General features: G+C 38.2%; 2 protein-coding genes across 4 annotated transcripts in view; one reads left to right on the top strand and one right to left on the bottom strand.

Moving 5' to 3' along the window:
* Positions 1–12,667: 12,667 nt before the first annotated feature.
* LOC143269381 (uncharacterized) lies at positions 12,668–16,618 on the top strand. The gene is given in 5 exon segments (XM_076554478.1): positions 12,668–12,786; positions 12,990–13,047; positions 14,185–14,316; positions 14,391–16,047; positions 16,049–16,618. Coding segments are annotated over 5 exon segments (2,007 nt in total). The 5' UTR covers positions 12,668–12,752; the 3' UTR covers positions 16,175–16,618.
* Positions 16,619–23,305: 6,687 nt separating this feature from the next.
* LOC143269384 (disks large homolog 5-like) overlaps positions 23,306–24,115 on the bottom strand; it is a 70,713-nt gene continuing 69,903 nt past the window's right edge. For all 3 annotated transcript variants that reach the window (XR_013045788.1, XM_076554481.1, XM_076554482.1), the window contains exon 4: positions 23,306–24,013. Coding sequence is in view for 2 of the 3 variants with exons in the window: in XM_076554481.1 (XP_076410596.1) it covers positions 24,000–24,013 (14 nt within the window). In the remaining variant the exon portion in view is untranslated. The remainder of the gene's footprint in view (positions 24,014–24,115) is intronic.

Raw genomic sequence — 24,115 nt, forward strand, 5'->3', positions numbered from 1 at the left:
ATAGCACAACAGTGGTGTACTTAGCCTTTATTAACACTTCTGCTAGCACTTGAAACTGAATGTGATTCAACTCCGTTTAGGAAGTTTAATTCAACCCTAGTTTGCCATACAAGAATACCAAACTGCTTGTGGGAAACGGCATTCTTGCACTCGACTGTGTTTCCTATAGTGCCACTACAGTGAGCTAGCTCAAAACAAAAGAACTGTGCTTCCTCCACCTACGAGGCATATCTAGTTCAACTCAGTATTGGAAACTAAGGAAAACAGGAGCTTCACTTCAGTCCAATACACTGTACTTGCTGGGAACAGGCACGAATGCTATTTGAACTGTGTATGGCCAGAATAGCACAAGAGTGGTGTTCTTACCCGGAATTAACACTTGTTGCTAGGACTTGAAAGTGAATGTGATTCAACACCTTTTAGCAAGTTTAATTGAACCCTATATTGCCATATATGAAAAACACTCTTCTTTTGAGAAAAGGACATTCTTCCACTCTACTGTGTTTCCTATAGGGCCAATACAGTGAGCTAGCTCAAAACAAAATAACTGTGATTCCTACACAAACGGGGCATAACTAGTTCAACTCAGTATAGGAAACTAAATAAAACTGGAGCTTCTCTTCAGTCCAATCCACTTACTTACTGGGAACAGACATGAATGCTATTTGCACTGTGTATGGCCAGAATAGCACAAGAGTGGTATTATTACCCTGAATAAACACTTGCTGCTATCACTTGAAACTTAATGCGATTCAACTCCGTTTAGGAAGTTTAATTGAACCCTAATTTGCCATACAAGAAAAACACTCTCCTTTTGAGAAAAGGGCATTCTTGCACTCTAAACTTTTTCTATAGCGTCAGTACAGTGAGCTAGATCAAAACAAAAGAACTGTGCTTCCAACAAAAACGGGGCATATCTAGTTCGACTTAGTATTGGAAACTAAGTAAATCAGGAGCTCCTCTTCAGTCCAATACACTGTACTTGCTGGGAAGAGGCGCGAATGCTATTTGCACTGTGTATGGCCAGATGATCACAAGAGTGGTGTTCTTACCTTGAAATAACATTTCCTGCTAGAACTTAAAACTGAATGTGATTCACCTCCCTTTAGGAAGTTTAATTGAACCCTAGATGGCCATACCAGAAAAACGCTCTGCTTTTGAGAAAAGGGCATTCTTGCAGTTTAATGTGTTTCCTATAGGGCCAGTACAGTGAGGTAGCTCAAAACAAAAGAACTGTGCTTCCTCCACAAACGGGGCATATCTAGTTCAACTCAGTATTGGAAACTAAGTAAAACAGGAGCTTCTCTTCAGTCCAATACACTAATATTGTGGGAAGAGATGCGAAATCTATTTGCACTATATATGGCCAGAATAGCACAGGATCGGGTGTTCTTACACTGAAATATCACTTTCTGCTAGAACTGGAAACCGGATGTGATTCAACTCCATTTAGGAAGTTTATTTGAATCCAGGTTTGCCATACAAGAAAAACACTCTGCTTTTGAGAAAAGGGCATTCTTGCACTCTACTGTGTTTCCTATACGGCCAGTACAGTGAACTAGCTCAAAACAAAAAAGCTGTGCTTCCTCCACAAACGGGGCATATATAGTTCAACTCAGTATTGGAAACTAAGCAAAACAGGAGCTTCTCTTCAGTCCAATACACTGTACTTGCTGGGAACAGGCACGAATGTAATTTGCACTGTGTATGGCCAGAATAGCCCAAGAGTGGGGTTCTTACCATGAATTAACACTTGCTGCTAGCACTTGCAACTGAATGTGAATCAACTCCGTTTAGGAAGTTTAATTGAACCCTACTTTTCCATATTAGAAAAACACTCTGCTTTTGAGAAAAGGGCATTCTTGCACTCTAATCTGTTTCCAATAGGCCCAATACAGTGAGCTAGCTCAAAACAAAATAACTGTGCTTCCTACACAAAAGGGGCATATCTAGTTCAACTCAGTATTGGAAACTAAGTAAAACAGGAGCGTCTCTTCAGTCCAATAGTGTAGTTGCTGGGAAGAGAAGCGAATGTAATTTGCACTGTGTATGGCCAGAATAGCACAAGAGTAGTGTTCTTACCCTGAAATAACATTTCCTGCTAGAACTTTAAACTGAATGTGATTCAACTCTGTTTATGAAGTTTAATTGAACCATAGTTTGCCATACAAGAAAAATACTCTGCTTTTGAGAAAAGGGCATTCATGCACTCTAATCTGTTTCCAAAAGGTCCTGTACAGTGAAATAGCTCAAAAGAAATGAACAGTGCTTCCTCCACAAACGGGCCATAACTAGTTCAACTCAGTATTGGACTAAGTAAAACAGGAGCTTCTCTTCAGTCCAAAACACTGTACTTGCTGGGAACAGACCAGAATGCTATTTGAACTGTGTATGGCCAGAATACCACAACAGTTGTGTACTTACACTGAATTAACATTTGCTGCTAGCTCTTGAATATAAATGTGATTGAATTCCGTTTAGGAAGTTTAATTGAACCCCTGTTTGCCATAGAAGAAAAACACTCTGCTTTTGAAAAAGGGCATTCTTGCACTCTACACTTTTTCCTATAGCGTCAGTACAGTGAGCTAGATCAAAACAAAAGAACTGTGCTTCCAACAAAAACGGGGCATATCTAGTTCAACTCAGTATTGGAAACTAAGTAAAACAGGAGCTTCTCTTCAATCCAATACACTGTACTTGCTGGGAACAGGCCCGAATGCTATTTGCACACTGTATGGCCAGGTGAGCACAAGAGTGGTGTTCTTACCCTGAAATAAAATTTCCTGCTAGAACTTTAAACTGAATGTGATTCACCTCCCTTTAGGAAGTTTAATTGAACCCTAGATTGCCAAACCAGAAAAACACTCTGCTATTGAGAAAAGGGCATTCTTGCAGTTTAATGTGTTTCCTAAAGAGCCAGTACAGTGAGGTAGCTCAAAACAAAACAACTGTGCTTCCTCCACAAACGGGGCATATCTAGCTCAACTCAGTATTGGAAACTAAGTAAAACAGGACTTCTCTTCAGTCCAATACACTAATATTGTGGGAACAGATGCGAAATCTATTTGCACTGTGTATGGCCAGAATAGCACAGGAGTGCTGTTCTTACACTGAAATATCACTTGCTGCTAGCACTTGCAACTGAATGTGAATCAACTCCGTTTAGGAAGTTTAATTGAACCCTACTTTTCCATATAGAAAAATACTCTGCTTTTGAGAAAAGGGCATTCTTGCAGTTTAATGTGTTTCCTATAGGGCCAGTACAGTGAGCTAGCTCAAAACAAAAGAACTGTGCTTCCTCCACAAACGGAGCATATCTAGCTCAACTCAGTATTGGAACCTAAGTAAAACAGGAGCTTCTCTTCAGTCCAATATTGTACTTGCTGGGAACAGACGTAAATGTTATTTGAACTTTGTATTTCCAGAATAGCACAACAGTGGTGTACTTAGCCTTTATTACACTTCTGCTAGCACTTGAAACTGAATGTGATTCAACTCCGTTTAGGAAGTTTAATTCAACCCTAGTTTGCCATACAAGAATAACACACTGCTTTTGAGAAACGGCATTCTTGCACTCGACTGTGTTTCCTATAGTGCCACTACAGTGAGCTAGCTCAAAACAAAAGAACTGTGCTTCCTCCACCTACGGGGCATATCTAGTTCAACTCAGTTTTGGAAACTAAGGAAAACAGGAGCTTCACTTCAGTTCAATACACTGTACTTGCTGGGAACAGGCACGAATGCTATTTGCACTGTGTATGGCCAGAATAGCCAAGAGTGGTGTTCTTACCCTGAATTAACACTTGCTGCTAGCACTTGAACCTGAATGTGATTCAACACCGTTTAGGAAGTTTAATTGAAACCTAGTTTGCCATACAAGAACAACACTCTGCTTTTGTAAAAAGGGCAATCTTGCACTCTACTGTTTTTACAATAGGTCCAGTACAGTGAGCTATCTCCAAACAAAAGAACTGTGCTTCCTCAACAAAAGGGCATATCTAGTTCAACTCAGTATTGGAAACGAAGTAAAACAGGAGCTTCTCTTCAGTCCAATATTGTACTTGCTGGGAACAGACGCGAATATTATTTGCACTGTGTATTTCCAGAATAGCACAACAGTGGTGTACTTAGCCTTTATTAACACTTTGCTAGCACTTGAAACTGAATGTGATTCAACTCCGTATAGGAAGTTTAATTCAACCCTAGTTTGCCATACAAGAATAACACACTGCTTTTGAGAAACGGCATTCTTGCACTCGACTGTGTTTCCTATAGGGCCACTACAGTGAGCTAGCTCAAAACAAAAGAACTGTGCTTCCTCCACCTACGGGGCATATCTAGTTCAACTCAGTATTGGAAACTATGGAAAACAGGAGCTTCACTTCAGTCCAATACACTGTACTTGCTGGGAACAGGCATGAATGCTATTTGCACTGTGTATGGCCAGAATAGCACAAGAGTGGTGTTCATACCCGGAATTAACACTTGTTGCTAGCACTTGAAAGTGAATGTGATTCAACACCGTTTAGCAAGTTTAATTGAACCCTATATTGCCATATAAGAAAAACACTCTGCTTTTGAGAAAAGGGCATTCTTCCACTCTACTGTGTTTCCTATAGGACCAATACAGTGAGCTAGCTCAAAACAAAATAACTGTGATTCCTACACAAACGGGGCATATCTAGTTCAACTCAGTATAGGAAATAAATAAAACTGGAGTTTCTCTTCAGTCCAATCCGCTTACTTGCTGGGAACAGACGTGAATGCTATTTGCACTGTGTATGGCCAGAATAGCACAAGAGTGGTTTTCTTACTCTGAATTAACACTTGCTGCTAGCCCTTGAAACTGAATGTGATTCAAGTCCTTTTAGGATGTTTAATTGAAACCTAGTTTGCCATACAAGAAAAACACTCTGCGCTTGAAAAAAGGGCATTCTTGCACTCTAATATATTTCCAAGAAGTCCAGTACAGTGAGCTAGCTCAAAACATAAGAACTGTGCTTCCTCCACAAACAGAGCATATCTAGTTCAACTCAGTATTGGAAACTAAGTAAAACAGGAGCTTCTCTTTAGTCCAATACACTATACTTGCTGGGAACAGAAGATAATTCTATTTGCACTGTGTATATCCAGAATAGCACATGAGTGGTGTTATTACCCTGATTTAACACTTGCTGCTATCACTTGAAACTGAATGTGATTCAACTCGGTTTAGGAAGATTAATTGAAACCTAGTTTGCTATACAAGAAAAACACTCTGCTTTTGAGAAAAGGGCATTCTTGCACTCTAATCTGTTTCCTGTAGGTCCAGTACAGTGAGCTAGCTCAAACTAAAAGAACAATGCTAACTCCACAAACGGGGCATATCTAGATCAACTCAGTATAGGAAACTCAGGAAAACAGGATCTTCTCTTCAGTTCAATACACTTACTTGCTAGGAACATACGCGAAAGTTATTTGCATTGTGTGTGGCCAGAATAGCACAAGAGCCGTATTCTTAACCTGAATTATCACTTGCTGCTAGCACTTGAAACTGAAAGGGATACATCTCCGTTTAGGAAGTTTAATTGAATCCTAGTTTGCCATACAAGAAAAACACTCTGCTTTTGAGAAACGGCTTTCTTGCACTCGACTGTGTTTCCTATAGGGCCACTACAATGAGCTAGCTCAAAACAAAAGAACTGTGCTTCCTACACAAACGGGGCATATCTAGTTCAAGTCAGTATTGGAAACTAAGTAAAACCGGAGCTTCTCTTCAGTCCAATACACTGTAATTGCTGGGAACAGGCACGAATGCTATTTGCACTGTGTATGGCCAGAATAGAACAAGAGTGGTGTTCTTACCCGTAATTAACACTTGTTGCTAGCACTTGAAACGGAATGTGATTCAACTCCATTTAGGAAGTTTAATTGAACCCTATATTGCCATAAAAGAAAAACACTCTGTTTCTGAGAAAAGGGCATTCTTGCACTCTAATCTGTTTCCAATAGGCCCAGTACAGTGAGCCAGCTCAAAACAAAAGAACTGTGCTTCGAACACAAACGGGGCATATCTAGTTCAACTCAGTATTGGAAACTGAATAAAACAGGAGCTTCTCTTCAGTCCAATTCACTGTACTTGCTGGGAACAGGCTGGAAAGCTATTTGCAGTGTGTATTGCCAGAATAGCACAAGAGTGGTGTTCTTACACTGAATTAACACTTGTTGCTAGAACTTGAAACTGAATGTGAATCAACTCCGTTTCGGAAGTTTAATTGAACTGTAGATTGCCATACAAGAAAAACACTCCTCTTTTGAGAAAATGACATTCTTGCACTCTACTGTTTTTCCTATAGGGCCAATACAGTGAGCTAGCTCAAAACAAAATAAATGTGCTTCCTACACAAACGGTGCATATCTAGTTCAACTCAGTATTGTAAACTAAGTAAAACTAGAGCTTCTCTTCAGTCCAATACACTGTACTTGCTGGGAACAGACACGAATGCTATTTGTACTGTGTATGGCCAGAATAGCACAAGAGTGGTTTTCTTACCCTGAATTAACACTTGCTGCTAGCACTTGAAACTGAATGTGATTCAACTCCATTTAGGAAGTTTAATTGAGCCCTAGTTTGCCATACAATGAAAACACTCTGCTTTTGAGAAAAGGGCATTCTTGCACTCTAATCTGTTTTGAATATGTCCAGTACAGTGAGCTAGTTCAAAACAAACAACAGTGCTTCCTACACAAACGGGGCATATCTAGTTCAACTCAGTATTGGAAACTAAGTGAAACTGGAGCTTCTCTTCAGTCCAATACACTTACTTGCTGGGAACAGACATGAATGCTATTTGTACTGTTTATGGCCAGAATAGCATAAGAGTGGTGTTCTTACCCTGAATTAACACTTGCTGCTAGAACTTGAAATTGAATGTAATTCAACTCCGTTTAGGAAGTTTAATTGAACCCTAGATTGCCATACAAGAAAAACACTCTGCTTTTGAGAAAGGGGCATTCTTGCACAATACTGTTTTTCCCATAGGGCCAGTACAGTGAGCGAACTCAAAACAAAAGAACTGTGCCTCCTCCATAAACGGGGCATATCTAGTTCAACTCAGTATGGCAAACTAAGTAAAACAGGAGCTTCTCTTCAGTCCAATAGTGTAGTTGCTGGGAACAGACGCAAATGTAATTTGCACTGTGTAAGGCCAGAATAGCACAAGAGTGGTATTCTTACCCTTAATTAACACTTGCTGCTAGAACTTGAAACAGAATGTGATTCAACTCCGTTTAGGAAGTTTAATTGAACCCTAGTTTGCCATAGAAGAAAAACACTCTGCTTTTGAGAAAAGGGCATTCTTGCACTCTACTGTGTTTCCTATAGGGCCAGTACAGTGAGCTAGCTCAAAACAATATAATTTTGCTTCCTAAACAAACGGGGCATATCTAGTTCAACTCCATATTTGAAGCTAAGTAAAACAGGAGCTTTTCTTTAGTCCAATAAACTGTACTTGCTGGTAACAGACGCGATTGCTATTCGCACTGTGTATGGCCAGAATAGCACAAGAGTGGTGTTCTTAACCTGAATTAACACTTGCTGCTAGAACTTGAAACTGAATGTGATTCAACTCCCTTTAGGAAGTTTAATTGAACCCTAGTTTGCAATACGAGAAAAATACTCTGCTTTTGAGAAAAGGGCATTCTTGCACTCTACTGTGTTTCCTATAGGGCCAGTATAGTGAGCTACCTCAAAACAAAAGAACTGTGTTTCCTACACAAGCAGGGCATATCTAGTTCAACTCAGTATTGGAAACAAAGTAAAACAAGATCTTCTCCTCAGTCCAATACACTGTACTTGCTGGGAACAGCCGTGAAAGCTATTTGCACTGTGTAAGGCCAGAATAGCACAAGAGTGGTGTTCTTACCCTTAATTAACACTTGCTGCTAGCACGTGAAACTGAATGTGATTCAACTCCGTTTAGAAAGTTTAATTGAAACCTAGTTTGCCATAAAGAAAAACACTCTGCTTTTGTGAAAAGGGCATTCTTGCACTCTACTGTGTTTTCAATAGGTCCAGTAAAGTGAGCTAGCTCAAAACAAAAGAACTGTGCTTCCGCCACAAACGGTGCATATCTAGTTCAACTCAGGATTGGAAACTAAGTAAAACAGGAGCTTCTCTTCAGTCCAATATTATACTTGCTGGGAAAATACGCGAATGCTATTTGCACTGTGTATGGCCAGAATAGCACAACAGTGGTGTACTTAGCCTTTATTAACACTTGCTGCTAGCACTTGAAACTGAATATGATTCAACTCCGTTTAGGAAGTTTAATTGAACCCTAGTTTGCCATACAAGAAAAACACTCTGCTTTTGAGAAAAGGGCATTCTTGTACTCTATTCTGTTTCCTATAGGGCCACTACATTGAGCTAGCTCAAATCCAAAGAACTATGCTTCCTACACAAACGGGGCATATCTAGTTCAAGTCAGTATTGGAAAATAAGTATAACAGGAGCTTCTCTTCAGTCCAATACACTGTAATTGCTGGGAACAGGCACGAATGCTATTTGCACTGTGTATGGCCAGAATAGCACAAGAGTGGTGTTCTTACCCTGAATTAAGACTTGCTGCTAGCACTTGAAAGTGAATGTGATTCAACTTTGTTTAGGAAGTTTAATTGAAACCTAGTTTGCCATACAAGAAAAACACTCTGATTTTGAGAAAAGGGCATTCTTGCACTCTAATCTGTTTCAAATAGGTCCAGTACAGTGAGCTAGCTCAAAACAAAGAACAGTGCTTCCTACACAAACGGTGCATATCTAGTTCAACTCAGTATTGGAAACTAAGTAAAACAGGAGTTTGTCTTCATTACAATACACTGTACTTGCTGGGAACAGACTCGAAAGCTATTTGCACTGTGTATGGCCAGAATAGCACAAGAGTCGTGTTCTTACCCTGAATTAACACTTGCTGCTAGCACTTGAAAGTGAATGTGATTCAACTTCGTTTAGGAAGTTTAATTGAAACCTAGTTTGCCTTACAAGAAAAACACTCTGCTTTTGAGAAAAGGGTATTCTTGCACAATACTGTTTTTCCCATAGTGCCAGTACAGTGAGCGAACTCAAAACAAAAGAACTGTGCTTCCTCCATAAACGGGGCATATCTTGTAAAACTCAGTATGGGAAACTAAGTAAAACAAGAGCTTCTCTTCAGTCCAATAGTGTAGTTGCTGGGAACAGACGCGAATGTAATTTACACTGTGTAAGGCCAGAATAGCACAAGAGTGGTGTTCTTACCCTTAATTAACACTTGCTGCTAGAACTTTTGATTTGCATTTCCCTGAAGACTAAGGATGTTGAGTAATTCCTTAAATGCCTTTTAGCCATTTGAGATTCTTCTGTTGAGAAATCTGTTACACTCTGTAGCTTATTTTTTTAATTGGATTGTTCAGTATTTTGAAATCTAGCTTTTTGAGTTCTTTATATATTTTGGAAGATATGACAATTAGTAGATCAAGGGTGCTGCCCCAGTTGGGTGCTTTGACACAGATATGAGGTGGGAAGGAAAGATCAGGTGGGAATAGTCTTTGGATTTCACTGGAATTATGAACAGGTGGAGGAGAACCTGCAGCTGAAGTTCTGTTCCTGCCCTAGGGACAACACTGAGTATTGGATCTTGGGTAATAGAGATTGGGGAAGGTCTATGGTTAGCCTACCTGGTCTCATACCCAACCTCTTAATACTGGTTCATCAAGTTCCTGGGGTTCATTTATTTACTTCTTTCTTTATTTTTGTTTCTGTCATTATTTAATCTGTAAAAGACTTAGCTTATTGGATGGAGAGATGGCTCAGAGGTTAATCGCACTGGCTGCTCTTCGAAAGGTCCTGAGTTCAATTCCCATCAACCACGTGGTGGCTCACAACCATCTATCATGAGATCTGGTGCCCTCTTCTGGCCTGCAGGGATACATGCAGACAGAGCACTGTATACACAATTAAAAATAAATCTTTTTTAAAAAAGACTTAGCTTATTGGATAAAAAGTACTCTGTGGACTGTGCATGACACTCAGCAAATATTCTTCTTGGGGCTGACCTTAGTTCAGAAACCAACACTCAAGTTGAGGGGCTCATAACCACCTGATATTACAGATCCAGGGATCCAACACACTCTTTGGTGTATCACTTGTACATACATAGAAAACCTCTTTCACACTTAAACCTATAAATAAAAATGAGGATATACTTGTTTCCAAAATGCTTATGACTTATAAAACAATTAGAGGAAAACAGGTTGCTTTAGGTATATGATACAAATCATACAACATTGATTTAAAAATCTCTTTTCTCTGTTTGGGAGGCACCTAGGCAGTGGTACAAGGTCCTGGGCTCGTTGCATGAGTTAGCTGTTTGAAACCTGGGACTTATGCAGGGACGCTTGGCTCAATCTGGGAGGAGGGGACTGGACCTTCCTGGACTGAGTCTATCAGGTTGATCTCAGTCCTCAGGGGAGACCTTGATCTGGAGAAGGTGGGAATGGGGTGTGTGCTGGGGGGAAAGCGAGGGGGGTAGGAAGGGAGGGAACAAGTGAATCTGTGGCTGTTATGTAGAACTGAATAGTATTGTAAAATCAAATTAAAAAAAATCTCTTATCTAGTACTTGATTAGAAAAATTTTCATTTTCCAACTCTGATGCAGACTTACATCCAATCATCAATCATAGGAAACCAAAGGGTTTGGAAATGATTCTAACAGACATTCTTTTCTTTATTAAAAGATAATGAGATAATTTCAGTACTTAAAACCTTTTTCTACAATGTAGAACTATCAGACTTCAAGTGAATCCATCCAATTTTGCTAGAACAGTCCTCACTCAACCTATTTTCTATTATTGGCTAAGGAGAGAACTGGGGTGCACAATATGAGTGGTGGTCAGTGATTTTTTTATTTTGATTTTCATTATAATCTTACAGTTCTTGTTCAAGAGACCATGTTAACTATGTAGGTCTCTCTTTGTGTCTCCTTTATTCAGTTGTACCTTCTAGGTTTTGTCAATTTTTTATTAGTTATAATCTGGTTATATTTTTTGGCAAAATGATGGACCTCCACCTATTTTTATTTTCTGAAAAATTACTATATTATGTTATGAGTTCCTTGAGTTTATTGGTTTGGAGACTTTCTGAGGAGAAACAGCATTTGTTTACTCTTTTTGATCTTAGAAGCTTGTTTCTCCTCACTTCTTGGCATACATGTGTTTTCCAGTTGTTACTATCATCAATGTTTGCATTGTTGGTATTTAAGTTATTGACATTGTTGATAAATTGGCTTTTGGTTTTTAAACCTTCTCATATATTATTTTGTCTGTGTCCTAGTTACTTCCAGCTGTCAACATACAAAGTCTATCGTCATCTGTGGGAACTTCAGTTGAGGATGTGACCCATCAGAATGGCTGGGTGCTATGTCTTTGAGAGATTTTGTTGATTGCTGATTGATGTATGAAGGCCCTCCCAGTGATGGCACAATATCCCTAAGAAAGTTGGCCTGGGCTGGATAAGAGAGCTAGCTGAGCATGACACAATGACCAAGTAACAGAGAAAGCTACTAAACAATAGTTTAGTTAAATGATTTTTGTCTCTATTTGCTAGCTTGAACTTCTATTCTAAGTTCCCGCAATGATGGATTGTGACCTGGCAGAATCAGCCAAATAAACCCATTCATTACCTGTGGTGCTTTTGGGTAGATAACTCAATCACAACAAGAAACAAGATAGAACATAATGTGGTACACCAAAAGTGATTTTGTTCCTGCAAAGGACAAGGGCATGATGACTTTTGGTAAAAGGTTAAATATATCCATCCAGATTTACATGCTTCAGACGCTCCCATGTAAGTACTGGCAATTGGGCCCACTTATATGCAAGATCAACAAGAACTCTTAACTTCTGAGCTGTCTCTCTTGTACTGTGTTGATTATTTATGATCAACATTTATGTTGCTAATGGTTTCATCTCTCTATGTGTAGCTGTTTAAATGCATAGTTCCTTTTGGTAAGATTTATTAAGGTTACCATTTAAACTGAAGGAATTCAGGGTCTAGAAAATGAATGCAGAACTCAAGCGATTATGTATTTTTTTGTAGAAACTTCATTTAAAAAACCTCTGAGTTCTTCCTATCATTTTTGTTTGTTTGATTGGTTTTCACAGAGGAGACAGGTTTTTAATTTTTACTTCTTGCTCTCCTAGAACTGATTGTATAGTATAGGTTAGCTTTCAACTCAGATGCTGTTATACCTGCCTCTTTCATCTTCATGATGGTATTAAAGGCATGAGTCAATACATTCAGCTTGCTCATCTTTTTTGTAGTTAGTAACTATTCATACAGTTTCTATAACATGTAGTCAGTAATGATGATGGGTTATCTTGTCACTCTATCCAGTAATATGTATCCTATTACAAGGTGATATCCCATTCAAATCATTCAGAAATGATAGAGGTAAATTCCCAATTCAATTTCCTTCTAAGATAACTAAATGATAATATTATTATATTTCTATCATAGAATAAGTGTTTGAAACACCAGAATTATTATGACTATATTTTTAAAGAAGCCTGCATTTACAATTATGTCAGTATCATATGTCTTGTTGTATGCATGGGCATGACACATTTATGTATGCAAATTTTAGGATGCAGTAACCTATGATGATGTGCATGTCAACTTCACTCATGAAGAGTGGGCTTTGCTGGATCCTTCCCAGAAGAATCTCTACAAAGATGTGATGGTGGAAACTTACAGAAACCTCACTGTTATAGGTAATACTGTAAAATTTCCTTCATATTTTAAAATAAGGGGACAACAAGTTCCTGGTTATAGATACTCTTCTATAATTTGATTGAGTCTGAGGAAGAATGAGGTGAAGATATTAAGCATGGTTTTAAGGATAATTGAAGAGAGTTACTTTAATTTTGCACAATTTCCAATAATGTTTCATATATTTCCTGGTAAAATATTCTAGGGTACAAGTGGGAAGATAATATTGAAGAGCACTGTCAAAGTTTTCGAAGACATGGAAGGTAATTTTCATGTGCAACCTGATACAAATGTTCCTCTGGAGATACTTTAATGTATCTGTAACTTTTAAAAATTGCATCAGTATAAATAATTACAGTTTAAAGTACATTGATCATCATTAAATGATTTCAATACCATATACCTCAATGACAAATTAATTGTGTTTTCATGTCATTCTTTGAAGAATGAAGACAAGGTATCAGTGTCTTAACAGATATCACCACTAGAACCGTAGCTCCATCACAGCTATGATGTAGAACTGACTATCCATTTAGTTTCCTACCATTTATATTAAAAAAGTTATGCTCATTAAAGATGTAATAAGATTATGTCCAAAACCTTCTAATAAGCAAACAGTTCATAGTAAAATATTGTTACTTGTATATTTGTTCTGACTTTGCTAAATTTAATGAGAAGAGTAGTTAAGAGTAAAGCGTTAAGAAGTGGTTGTTGTGGAGGAAACTTAATCCCCATACCACATGTTGATGAAGAACAGAAAGTCCACCTGTAAATGAAATGTGGAAATCTTTTAGTTGTTATTCTTCCTTTAGTTGCTATATCATATGTCACTTTAAAAATATGAACATATGGACACGGAAAAAAGCAATATACATTTCTCTATCTGAGAACAATCAGAATATATGTGGTAATCCCCATGTTGAGTAGACTTGTTGAATGTGATACAAGCTTACAAAAGAATGATTTTTCAGCTTCATTGGTTAATCCAGTAACAAACACACTGCAGTGAGTGCCAGGATTGTGTAATGTTTGTGTTTGTCCTGGTTCACTTTGGAAATATAGCAGGACTCACAGTATAGGAAAATTTGTTAAGGGAAGAATTGAGATAAACGCCTGAATTCATCCAGTTCTCTTCAATGGTGTGAAAAATCTCATAAAGAAAACAGATGCCATCAATATGAGCCAGGTAATGAAGGATCTAACTATCACAGGAATCTTCAAATATGCAAAACAATCCTTAATGAAGGGGAAAAACATAAGTGTAAATAATGGGTTAAAATATTAAGATCTTATTGCTCTTTACATTTAGACCAAATTGTAAAATAAATGCATATAGATATACAGATTCAACATTGTAATGAATGTGGTAAATCTTTTACATGCACTAAATTTCCTTTCAGGCATAAAAGAAATCATACTACAGAGAAACCTTCTGAATATACTCAATGTGTTAAAGCCTTTGAATGTCAGAGTCTTCTCCCAAAGCATGAAAGAACACATACTGGAAATATACCATATGAATGTAATCAATATTTTAAAACCTTTACATGTTCCAGTCATCCTCAAAGGCAGGAAAGAAGACATACATACTATAATGTAATCTTTGTGGTAAAGCCTTTTTATGTCATAGTTATCTTAAATGGCATAAAAGAACATATACTGGAGAAAAACCCTATGAATGTAATCAGTGTGGTAAAGCCTTTTCATGTCAGCGTTATCTTCAAACGCATAAAAGAACACATACTGGAGAGAAACCCTATGAATGTAATCAGTGTGGTAAAGCCTTTTCATATCACAGTAGTCTTCACAGGCATAAAAGAACACATACTGGAGAGAAACTCTATGAATGTAATCAGTGTGGTAAAGCCTTTTTATGTCAGCGTTATCTTCAAAGGCATAAAACAACACATACTGGAGAGAAACTCTATGAATGTAATCAGTGTGGTAAAGCCTTTTCATGTCACAGTAATCTTCAAAGGCATAAAAGAACACATACTGGAGAGAAACCCTATGAATGTAATCAGTGTGGTAAAGCCTTTACACGTCACAGTCATCTTCAAACACATAAAAGAACACATACAGGAGAGAAACCCTATGAATGTAATCAGTGTGGTAAAGCCTTTTCATGTCAGAGTTATCTTTAAACACATAAAAGAACACATACTGCAGAGAAACTCTATGAATGTAAAAAGCTTAGTAAAGTCTTTTCATGTCAGAGTTATCTTCAAACACATAAAAGAACACATACTGGAGAGAAACCACATGAATGTAATCAGTGTGGTAAAGCCTTTATATGTTACAGTCATCTTCAAAGGCATAAAAGAACGCATACTGGAGAGAAACTCTATGAATGTAATCAGTGTGGTAAAGCCTTTTTATGTCATAGTTATCTTCAAAGGCATAAAAGAACACATACTGGAGAGAAATCCTATGATTGTAATCAGTGTGGCAAAGCCTTTTCATATCACTGTGACCTTCAAAGGCATAAAAGAACACATACTGGAGAGAAACCCTATGAATGTAATCAGTGTGGTAAAGCCTTTTTATGTCACGGTCATCTTCGAAGGCATAAAAGAACACATACTGGAGGGAAACCCTATGATTGTAATCAGTGTGGTAAAGCCTTTACATGTCACAGTCATCTTCAAAGGCATAAAAGAACACATACTGGAGAGAAGCCCTATGGATGTAATCAGTGTGGTAAAGCCTTTATATGTCACAGTCATCTTCAAAGACATAAAAGAACACATACTGGAGAGAAGTCCTATGGATGTAATCAGTGTGGTAAAGCCTTTATATGTCACAGTCATCTTCAAAGGCATAAAAGAACACATACCGGAGAGAAACCCTATGAATGTAATCAGTGTGGTAAAGCTTTTTCATATCACTGTCATCTTCAAACGCATAAAAGAACACATACTGGAGAGAAACCCTATGAATGTAATCATTGTGGTAAAGCCTTTTTATGTCAGCGTTATCTTCAAAGGCATAAAAGAATACATACTGGAGAGAAACCCTATGTATGTAATCAGTGTGGTAAAGCCTTTTTATGTCAGCGTTATCTTCAAAGGCATAAAAGAATACATGCTGGAGAAAAACCCTATGATTGTAATCAGTGTGGCAAAGCCTTTTCATATCACTGTGATCTTCAAAGGCATAAAAGAACACATACTGGAGGGAAACCTTATGAATGTAATCAGTGTGGCAAAGCTTTTTCATATCACTGTCATCTTCAAAGGCATAAAAGAACACATACTGGAGAAAAAAACCTATGAATGTATTCAGTGTGGTAAAGCCTTTGCAGAAGACAGTTATCTCCAAGTTCATGAAAGAACACTTACTGGAGAGAAACTCTATGAATGCAATCAATGTGGTAAAGTCTTTGTTTGACCCAGTCAACTTCACAGGCATCCAATTATACATACTGGAAAGAAACCTATGAGAACACAGGCAATAGACAACAGCACAGCAGTAAACCCCAAAGAAGAGAAGCACACAAACTACCACCAAATAATATCAGGAATGAACAAGCACTAGTAGTTAATATTCCTTAATATCAATGGAATTATTCACATATAAGAAGACACAGGGTAACAGAATGGATACAAAAGCAAGACCCCTGTTTCTGCTCCATACAAGAATCACACCTCAAATTCAAAGATAGACACTATCTAAGAATAGAAGGCTGGGAAAAGTATTTCCAGTCAAATGGTCTTATGAAGCAAGCAGGTACAGCCATCCTAGTATCTAGCAAAATAGACTCAAGCTAAAATCAATGAAAAGAGATCAAGAATGGCATTAAATACTCATCACAGGAAAGACCCACCAAGATGCAGTTTCAATTCTGAACATTATGTCCTAAACACAAGGGCACCCACAAATGTAAAAGAAACAACTAAAGCTTAAACCACATATAAAACCCCACACATTAATAGTGGGAGATTTCAATACCCCACTCTAACCACTGGACAGATCTCAAAAATCAAAATTTAACAGAAATAAAGGACTTAACTGATGTTATGACTCAAATGAACTAAATCCATATCTACAGAACATTCCATCCTAACAAAAAAGAATATATCTTCTTCTCAGCATCCCATGAAACTGTCTCTAAAATCGACCACATACTTGGCCAAAAAGCAGATCTCAACAGATACAAAAAAATTGGAATAACCTCCTGTGTTCTATCAGACCACCATCATGTAAAGTTAGATTTCAACAACAAAAACTACAGAGAACCTATTATCTATTGGAAGCTGAATAATGCTCAACTGAATCACCAATGGGTCAAGGAAGAAATAAAGAAAAAAATTAAAGACTCCCTAGAGATCAATGAAAATGTATATACCACATACCCAAACTTATGGGACACTATGAAAGCAGTTCTAGGAGGGAAATTCATAGAACTGAATCCCCACATAAAGAAATTGGAGAAATCTCACACTAGTGGCTTAACAGCACACTTGGAAACTCTAGAACAAGAAGAAGCAAAGTCACCAAAGAAGAATCAAGTTGAGAGCTGAAATCAATAAAAATAGAAACAAAGGGAACAATACAAAGAATTAATGAAAGAAAGTGTTGGTTCTTTGAGAAAATCAACAAGATTGACAAGCCCTCATCTAAACTAAACAAAAAGCAGAGATAGAGATAGATAGATAGATAGATAGATAGATAGATAGATAGATAGATAGATAGAGCGAGCATACAAATTAACAAAATCAGAAATGGAACGGTAGATATAACAACTAACACTGAGAAAATCCAGAAAATCATCAGGTCATACTTCAAAAACCTCTACTCAACAACACTGGAAAATCTAAAAGAAATAGATAATTATCTGGACACCACATACCTAAGTTAAATTAAGACCAGATACACTATTTAATTAGTCCAATAATCCAAAAGGAAATAGAGTCAGTCATTAAAAGTCTCCCAACCAAAACCAGTCCAGGAGCAGATGGTTTCAGGGCAGAATTCCACCAGATCTTCAAAGAGTTAATACCAATACTCTTTAAATTATTCCACACAATAGAAGCAAAAGGAACATTACCCAACTCCTTCTATGAGGCTACAATTAACCTGATTCCCAAGCCAAACAAAGATGCAACAAAGAAAAAAAAACTACAGACCAACCTCCCTCATGAACATTGATGGAAAAATAATAAAATACTGGCAAAGAGACTCCAAGAACACATCAAACAATTATCCACCATGATCTAGTAGGCGTCATACCAGGGATGCAGGACTTGTTCAACATACAAAAGTCTGTCAAACTAATACACCATATAAACAGACTGAAAGAAAAAAACACATGATCATCTAACTAGATGCTGAAAAGCCATTTAACAAAATCCAACACCCCTTCATAATAAAGAGAATTTATAGCAAGCTAATGTCAATATCAAATTAAAGGGAGAGAAACACAAAGCGATTCCACTAAAATCAGGAATGAGGCAAGGCTGTCTGCATTTCCCATACTTATTCAATATAGTACTTGAAGTTCTAGCCAGAGTAATAAGACAACATAAGGAGATCAAGGGGATGCAAATTGGAAAGGAAGAAGTCAAGCTTTCCCTATTTGCAGATGACATGATAGTATACATAAGTGACCCCCAAAAAATTCTACTAAGGAACTGATACAGCTTATAAACACCTTTAGCAATGTAGCAGGATACAAGATTAACTAAAAAAAATCAGTAACCCTCCTATATACAATTGAAATACAGGCTGAGAAGGAAATCAGAGATATATCACCCTTTACAATAGCCTCAAATAATATAAAATACCTTGGTGTAATTCTAACTAAGCAAGCGAAGGACCTGTATGACAAGAACTTTGGTCCCTGAAAAAAGAAATTGAAGAAGTCAGAAAATGGAAATATCTCCCATGCTCATGGATAGGCAGGATTAACATAGTAAAAATGGCAATCTTACCAAAAGCAATATAGCCAATCAATGCAATCCTTATCAAAATACCAATACCATTCTTCACAGACCTGGAAAGAACAATACTCAAGTTGATATGGAAAAACAAAAAAACCCAGGATAGCCAAAAGAATCCTGTACAATAAAACAGCCCCTAGAGGTATCACGATTCCTGACTTCAATCTCTACAATAGAGCTACAGTAATAAAACAGAATGGTACTGGTATAAAAACAGACATGTGGACCAATGGTATTGAATTGAAGACCCTGATATTAACCCACACACTTACAAACATATAATTTTTGACAAAGAAGAAAAAACTGTACAATGGAACAAAGAAAGCATCTTCAACCAATGGTGCTGGCATAACCTGATATCAACATGTAGAAGGCTGCAAATAGATCCATATCTTTTACTGTGTACAAAACTTAAGTCCAAATGGATCAAAGACATCAACATAAATCCAGTTACTCTGAACCTGATAGAAGAGAAAGTAGGATGTAGTCTTGAACGCATTGGCACAGGAGGTCTCTTCTTAAATGTAACACCAGTAGCATAGACACCGAGAGAAACAATTAATTAATGGGACCTCTTGAAAGTGAGAATCTTTTGTAAAGCAAAGGACACATTCAACAAGACAAGTAACAGCCTACAGAATGGGAAAAAATCTTAACCAACCCCACATCTGAGAGAGGACTGATATCCAGAATATATAAAGAACTCAAGAAATTAGACATCAAAATGCCCAACAGTCCAAATAAGAAATGGGCTATAGAGCTAAACAGAGAATTCTCAACAGAGGAAGCTCAAATGGCTGAAAGTCATTTAAGGAATCGCTCAACATCCCTAATTATCGGGAAAACTCAAATAAAATTGACTCTGAGATATACCACCTTACACCTGTCAGAATGACTAAGATCAAAAACACTGAAGACAGCTTATGCTGGAGAGAATGTGGAGCCAGGGGAACTCTCCTCTACTGTGGGTGAGAATGCAAGCTTGTACAGCCACTTTGGAAATCAATATGGTGCTGTCTTACAAAAGTGGGAATCAATCTCTCCAAAGACCCAGCTGTACCACTCTTGGGCATATACCCAATGAATGCTCAATCATACCACAAGGGAAAATTCTCAGCTATGTTCATAGCAGCATTATTTGTCATAGCCAGAACCTGAAAACAACCTAGATGCCCTTCTACTGAAGAATGTATAAATAAAATGTTGTATATATATACAATGGTGTACTACTCAGCAGAAAAATAAAAGACATCATGAGGTTTGCAGGCAAATGGATGGATCTAGAAAAAAATCATCCTGAGTGATGTAAACCAGACTCAGAAAGACAAACATGGTACGTAATCACTCATAGGTGGATACTAGATGTAAAGCAAAGGATGATTAGACTGCTAATTACAACTCCAGGGAGGCTACCTAGTAAAGAGGACCCTAAGAAAGACACAGAGATCACCCAATGACAGAGAAATGGATGAGATCTACATGAGCAAACTAGACATGAGGGAGGGAAATGAAAGCCAAGGGTTGGGGGAAAGAGAACTTGGGGAACGGGAGATCCCAGCTGGATCAAAAACAGAGACAGAGAGAGAGAGAGAGAGAGAGAGAGAGAGAGAGAGAGAGAGAGAGAGAGAACAAGAGAGACTGTGATAAATCAGGACCCCATGGGAATAGGAAAAAGCAAAGTGCTAGAGAGGTCCCCAGAAATCCACAAAGATAACTCCACAATAGACTACTGGCAATGGTTGAGAGATAGCCAGAACTGACCTAAACTGGTTCTCGGATAGCCAAACACCCTAACTGTTGTGGTAGAACTCTCATCCAATGAATGATGGAAGCATGGCCAGGCCCCAGGTGGATCTCCGGAAGTGCAATCGGCAAGAAAGAGGAGGGATTTTATGAGCAAGAGATGTTGAGACCATGATTGGAAAAAGCACAGGGCAAATAGCCAAACTAGTGGAAACACATGAACAATGAATTAATAGCTGAGAAGCCCCCAATTGGATCAGGCCCTCTGGATAAGTGAGACAGTCGACTGTTTGGGAGACCCCGAGGCAGTGAGTCCAGGACCTGTCTTAGTGCATGTGCTGGCTTTTTGAAGCCTGGGGCCTATACAGGGACACTTTGCTCAGCCTGAGTGAAAGGAAGAGAGGACTGGACCTGCTTCGACTGAATCTACCAAGCTGAGCTGAATCCCCAGGGGAGTCCTTGTCCTGTAAGATATGGGAATGGGGGGTGAATTGGGGGAAGCACGGGGTGGGATGGGAGAAGGGAGGACAGGGGACTCTGTGGCTGATGTGTAAAATTAAATTCAATTATAAAATTAAAATAACAATAAAAAGATATAATTGTGTATCAAGTTGAGAATGGGTATAGGTGTGATAGTTATTTTTGTTTGCCAAATTTAATACACCTGGAATTAACTAAAACTCAAAATTTTTTGGGCATGCCTGTGAGGTATTTTTGCTTAATTTGAAGAGAAAAGATCCACACGTAATCCTGATCCACACTTAATTTGAGTTAAGAAGACATTCTTTAATCTGGATATTATTGAGGGAAAAAACACCTTTAACTCAGATATCTTGAGCCCCAAAACCCCACCTGTAATCTCAGCCAGGCCTTGTGCTGGAAGCCCATATACAGAGATGGAAGAAGGGAGTTTTTGATCTTCAGCTGCTTGCTCTCACCTTGCTAGCAAGTCCATTCTTTCACTGGCATTTGAGCCGACTTCTTTGGGATTCCAGACTATAATACTCATGGGCTGAGACTTCAAGCATAGTGGACTCAGCAACTACTGGATTCTTGGACTTTGTCATCATAGCCAGCCAAGGTTCAATCAGCCAGACTACAGCCTGCAACTCATTCTAAAAAGTAGCCTCTAGTATATGTAGAAATTCATTCTATATGTTGTTACCCCAAAGAGCCCTCACCAGTGTACCAAAGAGGTATATGACTTTTAGATTAGTTTGGGCCTCACAACAGCCATATCTCAGTTAAAAATTCCACATGGTCACATTCTCTTAACCTGTTTTTCAGGTGATGCTTTGATGATGGCCTACAAGGTGTCTATAGCTTCTGGGCAAGAAAGTAAAATAACACAAGCCTGAAATTTCTCAAATGGAACACACAGTTACTAATTAAATGAGTAATTATATGAGATGGAGAGGTTCTAGCTTAAGTGAGGAATGAAAAACAAGATGTCTTATCTTCTGTGGGCCAAGACCTGGCACACATATACAAACACACACACACACACACACACACACACACACACACACACACACACAGCCACACACCCTACCGTCCACATGTAGATCAGAGGATAGTAGGTTCTTTTTACCTCTGAAATGACAGCTCCAGTTTAGAGACTCACAGGATATCTTCCTTTATACATCAAATCTCTGCCTGACTCTCAGTCTCAGAAGTCAGATCTATTCCAGAGGAGCTTCACCAGAGTAAATCAATCTCTGGAATAACTTTCTCAATATAATCTGAGATCTGCTGTGGTAACAGAGCAGCATCAACCACTTCTCTCCTTTTTTAGTTTTGCCCAGAATCACTCTGTACCAGAGACATGTGCCCCTGATGCAGGCTCCATCCACTCCATCTAGTCACGAGGTTCCTTCCATCATTGCTTATCTGGACCATCAAGTGCGATTCCTCACCTATCTCTACCCCCAGGAGGGTCTTCTCAATTCTGCATTTCATCAGAGAGGCTTAATAGGTGTCAACCTAGAAGAGATCTAGCAAGTCTGTTCCATTCTGACAGTCAGTGAGACTTAGGCATGATCCGGAACCTATGAGATCCCTGAATGGATGTGTGGCAGACTAAGATATTTAGCATGCCTGTCCCTAAAGTTTTCAATAAATTTCAGTCTTTGGTTGGGAGTGATCCAATGAAAATAATATAGCACACATGGCTTGAAAGACAAAGGTCAATTGCAGGGACTGGAGAGATGGCTCATCCATTAAGAGCATTTATTGGAAGAGCATTTATTTATTAAGAAGACCCACAGGACAGCTAACAAACTTCTTTAAGTTAAATTCCAGGTGGACTCTGTCCTCACCTGGCCTCTATGGGAATTGCATGTATGTGTTAGCAAAACACCCATAAGTATAAACAAAAGCACCACAAAATATCCTAAATTGTCTTGCAGGAAATCAACTCTGCTGTTCAGTTATCACTCATGTTGTATTTCAAAAAAACCAGAGGCAGATTTTTTTTACTTCTTGATTTCCTTTATACAAATTTAATGAATGTTCTCATTTCCTGTGTTTCCCTTTAATTTGTTATACATGGAGATTTTTTGAACATGTGTGTACAGTGTACCATATTTTACTGTTAGCTAAATATATGACCTCAAGGATACAATATGTCTAATTTTTCTATTATGTAGTGGGTATCCATGAGGTAGGCTATACCACCAACATCCAAGTTGCCATCCCCCTGTGTATCCCTGAGGCCCATGGCTGGGAAGTCTTTGGGCAGCCTGAGCTTCCTGAAACTTACTGAGATACATCCAAGCCTGTGATTTCTGGGTTTACAAGAGTGTGAAACCTCATGTACTAAAGAAGACTCTCAGAGTGAAAAGTTTGAAATTTATTTTATTCATAAAAATACATTCATTTTATTTAATGGGGGTTTTCAAAACAGCAGTCATTATATACAGTGTATAGCCTTAGCAAACTATTAAACCAATGACAAGAATAAAAGTATAACAAAAATTAACACAACCTTAAACAACAATGAAGAAAACCAAAACGCAAAGAATAAATATCCCAAGATATAACACCAAAAATGAAGGAAATTTCAGTTTCCTTTGGAATTTCATTATGGAAGAGCAAAAGAAGTAAGGAACTGGCTTATTCTCTATAGTAAATTATCTTCAGCAACACTTGCCCATGACATGGCGTCAGCTTCTGCACTGCATGACAGAGAATCTTATGCTTATGGTGTGGTATGTCTGGATGGCAGTGTGACATTAACACAGTCTTCCTTGTCAGATTTCCCATCACATATGGAGTCAGGGTTCTTAGTAATTTGTGTTGTGTTCTCTGTATATTAGACTTATTTCTGACACATACTTTTCTCCAAGGATAGTGAGCCAACAGATGTGGATCAGATTGTGCCTGCATCGCCTGATGGTAGGTTAATATTTGCCTCACTAGTGAGTTCACAGCTGAAAAGTGGTGGCATTTTCTGAGGAGGCCTTGAACCTGGAGTTTAGAATGTCATGCCTTTAAGGTGTCTCTTGCTTCTTCCAGCCTTCTCAGTTTTCTTAACAGGTGCTCTCTGGGAAAATCAGTAAAGAAAATATGATTCAGAAACAGTTTGGCTGTGCACATGGCAAGAAAATCAGGGTCTATTCATCCCTAGGAAACAAAAGTTAAGGAA

This window comes from Peromyscus maniculatus, chromosome 18 (assembly GCF_049852395.1).
Source record: "Peromyscus maniculatus bairdii isolate BWxNUB_F1_BW_parent chromosome 18, HU_Pman_BW_mat_3.1, whole genome shotgun sequence".
Classification (NCBI taxonomy): domain Eukaryota; kingdom Metazoa; phylum Chordata; class Mammalia; order Rodentia; family Cricetidae; genus Peromyscus; species Peromyscus maniculatus.